Here is a 12,098-nt window from a genome sequence, read left to right as displayed (position 1 = left end):
CTCTCTCTCTCTCTCTCTCTCTCTCTCTCTCTCTCTCTCTCTCTCTCTCTCTCTCTCTCTCTCTCTCTCTCTCCCCTCTCCTCTCCTCTCCTCTCCTCTCCTCCCCCTCCCTCCCCCCCTTTTCACCTCCCACTCACCCCTCTCTCTTCTTCCACTTAGGAGATAGAAGGAACTTTAAAGATCCATTTATTCCTCTTGTTTATCTTTCATTTTTGAAGAAAATGATGTCTTGACTTGTGTGTAAATTGGATTTAAGTGAGGCAGAGTTTCACAAAGTCCTCAACTTTATTCTCCCAGAGTTAATGAATTCCAGTGGCAATACAAAAATGAGGATGCAGGGGAAGACCTTGACATCCTCAATATCTGACCAATCTCTAGGCATTCCACAGAGCCTATTTCAACTGTCTTCATGGCATAGCTGTCGGAACGAACTGTTTTCCTCNCTCCTCTCCTCTCCTCTCCTCTCCTCCTCTTCTCTTCTCTTCTCTTCCCTCCTCTGTCATCCTCCTCTTCTCTCATTGCTCTTTTTTTTGCCTTCTGGGGAATAAGCAAGTGAAACAAATCTAATCCATCCCATCCATTTGAGGGACTTTTAACAAGGAAACAGAAGAAAATTACTATATCCTCCTTAAATTTTCTCTTTTCCAGGTGATATGCAATAAAAAGTCACAAACTTAACATCAGCATGAGTTATTATGTATTTTACAAAATCATATACTTTCAATGTTAAAAACCAAACAAATAAAAATTCTTCCTAATTTCATACAAAAATGAAATAATGAGATTGTAAATATTTAGCTTTTTCTGAATTTTTTTTTGCTTTTTTTCTAGGAGAAAGACTTGCTAATTATTGTTAAAATGTGCTTGGCCACTGAAATGTTAAAAAAAATTGTCCATATCTTTTGAATTATATGTATTTCCTCAGATTTGCCTCTTCTTCTATCCCCTTTTGGACAATCTTTCTCATTACACCGTTGAGTATTTGCCTGGCCAACTGCCTGGTATCAGATGTCTCCTCCACTCTGTTCTGATCTTTTACTGAAATCAAGTACTGATAGGGATCTTCTCTTGGAAGTATTGTGCAAGCACTACCAGGGTACGCAAGATTATATTAATATCTTACTAATGAGCAGAAATGTTCTTGATTAGTGGAAAGAGTAGTATTGGTATTTAGAGTAAGAAGACTTGGGTTCAAATCCAGGCTCTTTTGTTGACCTTGGGCAATTTAACAAAAACTTATTAAAATAATTTTACCATTTTGGATCTCAGAACCTGATCTTTAAAATGAGGGGACTAGATTTGTCAGAGATTCTTAATTTGAGTTTAATGGATCCTCAAGGAGTCTGTGGATAGATTTCAGTGATCTCTTAATTTGGATGGGAAAAATCATTTTTATTTCACTATAATTTATTTCCTTTTTATTTCGATGAATTTATTTTATGTGCTTAAAATATGAGTCCATTGGTTTTTATCAGACTAACAAAGGAGTACCAATCAGAAAAATGGTTAGGAACTCCTGGACTAGATTATTTCTCAGGTTCATTCTAACTCTAAAATCTGTGATCTTAACTGAGCAAATACTTATTTACTAATATCCTCTACTTATACCACTGTATATCTATTCCCTTCCTTTTCTCCCTTCTACATCTGAATAAAGTAAATAGGCAAACTGTGAAGCAGATGAAGCTACTTTAAAATACACTGTCTTCTCTTTCTCTGATATCTCTTCTTTCTACTCAGGTTTTAAGTACCTTCAAGGGCTACTTTATGCTCCCCCAACTGAAGGGAGAGATATCTAAGCCTGTTGGCCTATGGGTGACTGCTGGATCCCCAATTCTAGAAACTCTTAGAAGGAGAGTTTCAAAGCACAGTTACTGCTCCTTTTAGAGACGCTATTTATTTGACCAAGATTGGAGCTTTGCCACATACATGCCCATCTGATCAGTTATTACCACCCTATCCCTGTCCTGCTACTGAGTCTCAGGGCCTTTTGCACTCGCAATTGGTTGAATTAAGAGACCTGGGGTGGTTTATTCCATAGCATAATCCTTGGCCATTCATTCTTGGTCTTTCCTTTGGGGGAGCTTCTTTGGGATGAAAGAAAAAATAATAAGCAATAATAAAAATAGTAATAGTACATTAGGGTTTGCAAAGGGCTTTGCAGTTGTTACCACACTTGATGTTCAGTAACCCTGTGCAGAAGGTGCTCTTACTAACCTATTTCAATGAAGAAGAAATTGAGGCTGAAAGAGGTTAACTAACTTGCCCAGCATGATATAGTTAGTAAATGTTTGAGAAGGGATTTTAGCTTAAGTCTTCTTGAACCAGTGGCCTAGCCACTATGAGCCTGTGGAATGGGACCCAGCAAATTCAATGAAGGACAATCACCAAAAGTTATCAGTGTGCTGCTCTATATTTACCACATATACTTGAAATCATAGGATCAGAGAATCTGGGCTGGAATGAACCTTGAGAGCAATCAGGTTTAATCTCCATAACTTTTACTTATCTCTATAGTAAAGTAAGGTTAAAGGATGCATAAATTAACTCTCTAAAATGAGGTACAGTCAACTTAAGTGATTTGCCCAGGGTTACACAGCTGGTTATGTGAAGTAGGATTTTAACTCAGATCTTAGTAATTGACTTCAACTCTAACACTGTCTATAGTATCATCTAATTGACATAGAGAAAAATCTTCTGAAATTATTTTCATAGAGTACCTAATGAGTGGTGAAAGATTAAAAATTTAATATCCATTACTCCAAGTATTATAATTTTATAAGATTTATTAATAATAACTGGAAGTAAAGGATAGTGATAGCCTTAGTAAGAGGAGGATCCCAGCTGTGGAGCATGAGAGAGACATAAAGAGAGAGAGAGAGAGAGAGAGAGAGAGAGAGAGAGAGAGAGAGAGAAGTTCACAGAAACTTATTTATAAATCATGAGGATGCAAGTGGGGACAAAAGAAAAAGGAATTTTGGGAAGAGAAAAAGAATTCTGGGAAATGAAGTCTTTAGGGTACAACATTCTAATTACCCAGTGGAATCCATCATAAAATCCTACCTAATGTTTAATAGTTTTAGTATTGAGACTTTTTGTGCTTATTATTTCCATAAGATTTTATCTCAGGAATTCATTATCCAATATATGAATATTTATTTAGCATCTATTATGTTCATAATTGTCAGAGAGGCTAGAAGAGATAGTATTTGCCCTTAAAAAATGTCAGCATGTGTTTTTTTAAACTCTTACCTTCCATCTTAGAATCAATATTGTTGTATTGGTTCCAAGGCAAAAGAGTGGTAAGAGCTAGGCAATAGGGGTTAAGCGACTTGCCTTAGCTGTCATACAGCTAAGAAGTGTCTGAGGCCAGATTTGAACCCAGAACCTTCCATTTCCAGGCTTGTCTCTCAATCCATTGAGTCACCTGCCTGCCCTAAGTCAGGATGTTTTAATGGCTAGAGAATTGGCTCCCAAATCAGGAAGATCTGAGTTCAAATTCTCTGTGTTCTAGGTAAGGCTCATTAGGGGAAGGGGAAAGAAAGGGAAGGTAATATATAGCATCTCCTATGTACCCGGCACTATGCTAAGTACTTTATAAATATTTCTTTTGATCCTCACAATAGCTATATGAGGTAGGTGCTATTAATATCCTCATTTTACAGTTGAGGAAACTGAGATAGACAGAAGTGATGTGCCCAGGATCATGAAGCTTATAAGTGTTTCAGGCTAGATTTGACCTGAGAAATTCCTCATTCTAGGCCCAGAGTTCTATCCTCTGGACCAATTGCTATAAGGTCCCTATAACTATAAATTGGTATTTACTTGCATTAAGAGAGGGGGTTTCCTCACTTATGGAATTTCCTTTATGTAAGAGAATTATAGATTCAGTACTTATTTCTATCTTATCGGCCCTCAAAGGACCCACAATTTAGTAGTAAGGGACCTTAATTGAGTACACAAATAATTACAGTACAAGGCAGTATATGGCAGGCTCCATAAAAAGGAGTACAACTAATGCTATAGGATTTTAGAAGAGGGAAACATCATGTCTGACCAAGATGGCAGAGATGGAGATTGGGGAAGCATTCATGGACCATGTGACATTGTAGCTGGATCAGGAATTATGAACTTCGTTTTGGTCAGTATAAATTGGGGATGGGGCAAGTGAGGGCATGCCACCTAGAGAAAATAGCATGTGCAAAGGAATAGAGATGAAAAAGGACACATGTTGAAGAATTACTTGTGTTTGCAGCACTGTTGGACTAGAAGGTGGTGGATGAAGAGGAGAGAAATAGCTGCATTGGTAGATTGGGGCCATATTCTAGAGGACCTTGAACTCCATGCTGAAGAGTCTGGATTCTATGCGATGGATTTGGAGCATTTCCATTGCACGCAGCATGTGCCAGGGACTGGTAATGTTCAACTTGTATATTCAGAACAAATGAAGAAGAGGAAGGCAACTTTTTCAGTTTTGCCCACGAAGAGGCATAATCTATGCATCCTTTACATGTGCCATTAACTATGGAGTGAAGTAAAGCTAACTGTCTCTATATACAGGTTCATTTTTTGAGGCACAATCAGATTTTTACACAGAAAAGGAAAGAGATGTAATTACCAAATATGGTCATCAAATATGTCACGATGGCATATGGAGAATAATGTGGTTAGCCTTGTTGTCTTTTTTTTTTTTTTTTAATCCAGAGAAAAAGATGTTTGCTAAAGGAAAGGGGTTAAAATTCTGGTAGTACTGGGTGCTATTTTAAAAGTCTAGGGAGATAATCTCAACATTAGAGTCTGTAAATTTGGAAGAATATTATTTTAAAAAACTTATGCTCCCTAGAGGGGGTGGAGGTGGGAAAATAACCCTTAATCTAAGGCCAAGTCTTAGAAAACATAAAACACAATTAAAAAGTCATGCTTAACAAATTTGATACTGACTCTAAGAAAAAAAAAGTCAAAGTTCCTGATGAAAGACATTCTAAGGGCTCAGATCTTATTAGAAAAAGCTGCTCTTAAAAGATTTAGATGTAGATAAGACAAAAAGCAGGTAACGATGACCCGGCAAATTCTTGGGCCTCTTGCTTCTAATCACAATTATTCTATATATACACATGGGTATGTGTGTGGGGTGGAGATTGACACATATATTGGCTTCTTTCTGTGCCCAATATGGACTTACACACAGCCCAGAAGAAATCTTAAGCTATTATTACATGTCTTTAATATCATCTGTCATTCACATACTTTTCTCATATTAGGGAAAGGAGAGATGAAGTTTAATGATGATTCGTTACATTCATTTTGTTCTTTTAAGAACAACTTAAACCTCTTGCATTTTTTAATATGAAACAGATCACCACTTCCTAAAATTTCATTTCTCTTCTGCATTTCCAAATTTCCAATTGCTTCTCCCATTTTTCCGAAGTTGGGGCATGGATGTTGGAAGGACTAAAAGTAACCATAAAAGCTCATATTTTTCAAAAAGCATCTGAAATACTTTGTTCAAATCAATCAAGTGAAATAGGTGCTGTGCTCATCATGAGCTACATTTTATAGTTGAGAAATGGGTGGTCCAAGAGCTTGTCACTCCCTTGTAGTCATATCAGGAATCGGCATCCAAGACAGGATCCCTCCCCACATCACCAGCACCAAGGTTCAATGCTCTTTTCAGCATAGCAATTGCATGCTCCCCTTTTTCCTTTCAGGTAGACACAGGAAATGGAGAAGTGCAGTCGGGGAGTCGGGGAAGGCATGAGCAAATGTCAAGAGGTGGGGAAAGTGGGAGAAGTTCAATAACTCATGAGTGTGGGCAAGAATATAGAGCTTGTGGAGGGCACTGGCAGAAGGGAAGTCACAGGTGAGGGAGCTCCCTCTCTTTACCAACTCTCCAAATGCAGGATAAACTCTTTTCTGCATTTTATGTTCTTAGAGAATTTCCCAGAGCATGATGAAGTTAAAAGACCTATCTAGGGTCACTCAGTCAGTATGGGTCAGGTGGGACTTGAACAAGGGTCTTCCTGGCTCCAAGACCCTGCAAAGTCCCTCTGAATGCTTAAAATAACAAACAAGCAAAAAACTTGGGAATCCTGGTAAGATCTTAACATTTTTGGAAGCACTCTAAAGAGTCTGTTTTAATTTGCTATTCTAGGCATAGTAGATAAAGGGCTGGACTTGGCATCAGGAATACGTCAGTTGGAGTCCTGCCTGAGATACTTACCAACTGGGTGACTCTGGGCAAATCACTGAACCCCTCACAGCCTCAGTTTCCTCAGTAGGGGATAATAATGGCACCTACTTCATTGTGGTGTTGGAATACATGTAGACCTGAAAATGTTCTATAAATGCTAGCTTTTAACTACTCTTACTAGTATTTCTACTACTACTGCTGCTGCTGCTACTACTACTACTACTACTACTACTACTACTACTACTACTATAACCACTACTACCACTACTACTACCACCACTACCACTACCAGTACTACTATTACTATAACTACTACCACTCTTCCACCACTGCCATTACTACTACCACTTCTACCACTACTACTTCCACCACTGCCATTACTACTACCACTTCTACTATTACTGTCACCACTACTATCACTACCACCACTGCCATTGCCACTACTACTACTACTACTACTACTACTACTACTACTACTACTACTACTACTACTACTACTACTATTACTACAAATACTATTATTAAACACATTGATATATATGCTCTCCCACTCAAATGTCCATTTGTTTCATGATACTTTTTAAATACTGTAAATTAAATCTTCTTGTCATTTCCTCCATGTTCTTTAAAATTCCTTAATTTTTGTCAATACATGTTCCTGATGATAAAAATCAAAACAGCTTGAAACATAATTCTTACATTGTATATGCTAGGCAGTACAGTGGAGTGAATACTGGGTCTGGAGTCAGGAAAATCTGAGTTCAAATCTGACCTCAGACACATAGCTATATGATCTTGAGCAAGTCACTTAAGCTTTGTTTGCCTCCATTTCCTCATCTATAAAATGGGGATAATAAAAGCACCTACTCTTCAGGGTTGCTGTAAGAATCAAATAAGATGACTTTTAAGTACGACTATTGAGAGTGGTGCCTGGCACAAAGTAAGCGCCGCATAAACGTTAATTATTATTTAGTTATTACAAAAGAAAAGGCAACGGTAAGAATTTAATGATCTGTAGCCATAGGTCAAAAGAGACCTAGAACTTATCAAGAAGGGCACAGTTACATGTTGTTTCTCCCAAAACAGTGACATTATTGCTCTCTCTAGTGACTTCTCTTGGTTTTGGATTCGTCATCACTATAACTGGGATCATCATTCTTGCCCTACCTACCTCCCTCATATGGAATCAAAGGACCAGGGCTTGAATTTCAGCCAATATCACCTTAGTAGCTTTTGGCAAATGACTTCAACAGTCTAATTTAATTCCAAGCTCACTTATTAAGTGTCCATGATCTGGAAGGAATCCTGCTAAGTGTGGAGGATGCAAAAATCAGTCACAAAATTTACAGTCTATTGGAGACATGGGCAGAAAGACACACATATTCTTTTGTATAAGACGAAGCCATTTGTGGCAGATGACAGAAGAGTGAAATGGACCCTAAAGGGGTTGAATGACCAGACCCAGAGATTTATGCCAACTTGGAAGGAGATTAGTGGAGAACACCGGACTTTATCTTCTGAAGGCAGTTCTGAAATCAGGAAGACTCATCTTGGCTTCAGACATTTACTAGTTGTGTGACCCTGGGCAAATCACTTCACTCTGTTTGCCTCAGTTTCCTCCTTTGTCAAGAGACAGTCTTCCTGACTCCAGGCTGACACTCTACTCACTGTGTCCCATAACATCACTGACTTACCAGCAAATAATAGATTAAACAAAATATAATCTTTTTCTTGACAATATAGCAGAAGCATGATCAGTATCAGTTTCTTCATCTGGAAAATGAAGTAAATTGTGCTAGATGATCTCTGGAGCATTTATTTTGGCACTAAACCATAGGATGTTAGGATCAATTGAGACAAGTTTGTAAAATGTGAAGACCTTTTTGGAAAACTCTTAAGGCACTCTCTAAATGTCAGCTACTATTTCATAATCGCTAGCCAAGCTTCTCCTGGAGATGCCTTCCTAGGTAGCAGAAAAGAGGATGAGACCAGTGATTCCCAGAAATGGCAGCATAAAGGTTCCAGCCTTTCAGCTAGGATATTCTTCCTTCCAGCTAGAAATATCTAAAAAGACTGAAGATGCATGGAATAGATGACATGGTATGGATGAAGGCTTCCATTTGGATCTCAAATTAAAGAACTAGATTTGGAGAGAACCATTTGGAGTGTCACTTTCAGTCATGTCAATTAAGTAATCCATGAACTCTGACTGAAGAGGAAACACTTATGTTTCAGGCCAAGTATTCGTCATGTAGGTAGGCTGTATTGACTGGTGAGATGGAAAATTGTTGCTGATGGAGGATGCAATTGACCTAATGAGCCTGGTACTGGGCATGTAAACAGAGCCTTGTGCCCATTGGAGGATAAAAATTTTACAGAATCACATTTGTTTCATTATTAGATGTATAGCTTCAATTTCCTTTCCTCATTACCCTCCATGTTCTCAAATTAGAATGTTTAAGAATAGCAAATACTTAAACGTAGTTTCAAGCCTTGCTTTTTACCTTATGAGTATTCCATTGAGATTTGTTAGATAAACAGGGCTTGAAACTTGAAGCGTTATGTACAGATAGGGACAATCTTGCCAGCTTTCTTTCACTTTTACTGTGCTTAGTAACATGAGCACGGATTTAAAAAAAAAATGAAGTAAAAACAGACATCAAAATGCAGAGACCCTGTTTTTGAAACCTGTATATTATTTCCTTTTAGAATCAAAATCAATTGCAGAACCTATCTAAATGGACTAAATGTTGTTATGCAATCAGTTGCAGCCCTGAGATAATAACAGGCTCTGCTGCTGGTGCAGCATTATTAACTGGCACAGATATTTGCATTTTAAAATAGATCCGTTGAAAGAGTTCTTCATCTTAGCTTTGAGACTTAAAGCTGAAATCAGAGTTTTCTCGGTTGGTATGTTTCATACATTGACCATATTATGGAGGGTTCTGTGACCATCATATTATACAAAGGAAGCCTGGAAACATTCCTTCAAATATGTCACAGTAAATTATGCACAGAAAAAAAAAAGGGGATGCAGAGTATTTTTTGAGCTGGATGAGTAAGTTACTCCCTGGGTAAAAGTAGGGCACTATGAGTACATCCACATTTATATTTCTAGAATAATTCCCAAAATGTTTCAGGGAGTGCTTTATCTACTTAATCAGATGTCACATTTATGTTAAAATTCTTAAATTTACTGCAGGACTAACCTCATAGCTTATATTTGTATTTAGCTTAGTATTTCATATATAAAACTGTAGAAGCAGCCTTTTTATATGGCTCTCCATGATAACCTTAAGTCCCTAATACATTACAGGATGCCATCTAAAAGATGACAGGCAGGCCAAATGAAAATTGAAAAATTCAATCACTTGGGTATTTCCAATATTGGGAAGTTGGGTGACATGTAGATAAAACATAAGTGATTGGCTGTATTTTTCACTTTTGTTGCAGCTAACTTTGTCTTTTTTGAGGGTGGGGGGAGAGTATCTTATGTATATGCAACTATATATATATATATATATATATATATATATATATATTTAAAGATTTTTAAAGGAGATAGACCTTCAGACAAGAATGATTGGTTACAACTATCCTGAAGGATAAGATGTACTTCATCTTTTGGGTAAGTGTTGGCTATAAATTCAGTTGTAAATGCTTTATAGCTGAATAGGCACCCAGCCTATAGCATATGTATTTATACAACATAACTCATATAACAAAGAAACATTAATGTCATTTTCCTATTTTCCATACCAAAAAAAAAAAAAAGGCATGGCCACACACATACGCACACACATACACACACAACTTACTTTGCCATAGTTGTACAAAACTGTGAAATTAGAACATCCCAATAAATTCCCACTCGTATAGATTATTCATAAATGAATTTGGGTATAAAGCAAAATGGGTTAGAGAAAGAATCTGCTTGAAACAAAATCCAATAGTCTCTAAATAACATTTACATTTTTTATTTAAAGTGCTTTATAAGCTTATATGACTTAGAAGCTGTATTTTAGCTTGTAAATAAATTAAAGACATTTATCAAATAAAAAATTGATTATACATTCCTTATTAGTTTTGCATCTTAACAGAGGCAAGCTATATTCTATTTATAGCATTTTCTTAGGACACAATTCTATTTTCGCCCTTTTATTCCATGGTATAGCAAAACTATATTTTACAGCTGATTTTTATGAAAAAGTAAAAAGTAAAAAAAAAAAACATACTGGAGCATTTGCATTTATTCCAAAGTGCTGACAAAACCTGCATTAATTTCCATTGGTGCCCATTAATTTGATAAATGTTTTGTCATTTGCAACATTCCTACTGTCAAAACAAGTTAATTATAGCTTTCTGACATTTTTGACAATCATTTTACCTTGGGGGGGAGTAGGTTTCATTTGTTTCCATGAAAATTAGCTATTGGCTATTAACAACTTGAAGGATACAAGATATGAATAGTAAGCTTTTGAATATATGATGTTCTCCATATAGGAAAAATGGTAAGATTTATTTTCCAGAAATGTTCTATAGAAGGAATCACATGTGAATAGCTGAAATTGTACTTACCTGCATAATCTGTTCTTGCATAATGCCCATCTTCAGATTTAGTAGTGGTGGTGGTATTATCTATGATAAAGAACACATATAAACATGAGCATTGGTTGATTATGTTGGATGGTTATCTAATTTTAAAATTACTTTTTTATGGCAATTTCTTTTCTAAAATTGAGGTGTTTTTGTGACTATGATAGCAAAAAGACTTTCAGTGTCTATCACTATTGAGACACGACTAAAAGGATTCAAAGAATTTTCTAGGATGATGACTGAAAGATTTTTCAGGTCTATGAGTCTGAAGAAGATATAAATGATGTCTGAAAGTAATTGTGCCATTTTTATAAGCCAAACATGATGAAACAACTGGATTCTAAGGAAAAAAAGAATAAAACTCTACGATTCCTTATTCATGACAGATGTGTTTGAAAATATTTTAGTGAATCAACCCATGGAAAATGATATGACATTTTTATCTTAATTGGAATGTCATCAAATTAAATAATTTCATAATAAATCAATCATTTTTCCCTGAAATAACTGATTAGACTTTTCCCAGTTTCATTGTATATGAAATTTAGCTCATAAATGTTTGTTTATATGAATTGAATTGAACTGAATTTCTCAGGAAAATTTAGTCTGCCATATTGAAAAGATAAACATATGTTCACAATATCATGAAAATCCAGTGCACAACACATAAGAAAAGATGCCCATTCCTATAGAGAGTCTGAAATCTCTATCATTGAGATAACCTTCACTAGTCTAGATTCTATTTTATACTTTAAATTAGAAGTATCTTTTGGAAACATAAGAATTGCTTAAAATAAACTATCTTCTCTTCTTATTTCTGCTCAGATGGAAAATTTCTTTAAAATGAATTTTGCTAGAAGTGTTAGTTACCTTGACATCGACCCAAAGACATGACTTCAATTTTCTCTTGTTTCTGGCATGACGCTTCTTTGATTTGACATGCGTTATCATAAGATTTCCCATCAGAAGCACAAAGGGGATTGAAGTTGGTTTGAGAACAGTCAATGTTACACACACACCTAAAAGAAGAAGGCAAAAATATCGTTGCCACATTTTAAATAAAACACAATGTAAAAGACACATTTGCCACATTGCTAAAATAAATATTGGTAAAAGGAACAAAGGAAAAATTACATGAGTCGGGGCAGCTAGATGATTCAGTGGGTCTAGAGGAGTCCTGGGTTCAAATCTGACCCCAAAACACTTCCTAACTGTGTGACCCCGAATAAGTCACTTAACTGTTTGCCTAGCCATTGTCCTTCTGTCTTAGAGTTGTTACTAAGACAGAAAGTAAGGATTACAAATTTAAAAA

General features: G+C 36.3%; 1 protein-coding gene across 1 annotated transcript in view; it reads right to left on the bottom strand.

The window, feature by feature from the left end:
* TMEFF2 (transmembrane protein with EGF like and two follistatin like domains 2) overlaps nt 1-12,098 on the bottom strand; it is a 324,024-nt gene that overhangs the window by 51,059 nt on the left and 260,867 nt on the right. The window contains exons 5-6 of the mRNA XM_044669072.1: nt 11,657-11,805; nt 10,769-10,828 (exon numbers count right to left, since the gene is read on the bottom strand). Of these exons, the coding sequence (XP_044525007.1) occupies nt 10,769-10,828; nt 11,657-11,805 (209 nt within the window). The remainder of the gene's footprint in view (nt 1-10,768; nt 10,829-11,656; nt 11,806-12,098) is intronic.

This window comes from Gracilinanus agilis, chromosome 3, assembly GCF_016433145.1.
Source record: "Gracilinanus agilis isolate LMUSP501 chromosome 3, AgileGrace, whole genome shotgun sequence".
In the NCBI taxonomy this organism is placed as follows: Eukaryota; Metazoa; Chordata; class Mammalia; order Didelphimorphia; family Didelphidae; genus Gracilinanus; species Gracilinanus agilis.
The sequence above is the reverse complement of the archived record's forward strand: the minus strand, read 5'-3'. Positions and strand labels throughout refer to the sequence as shown.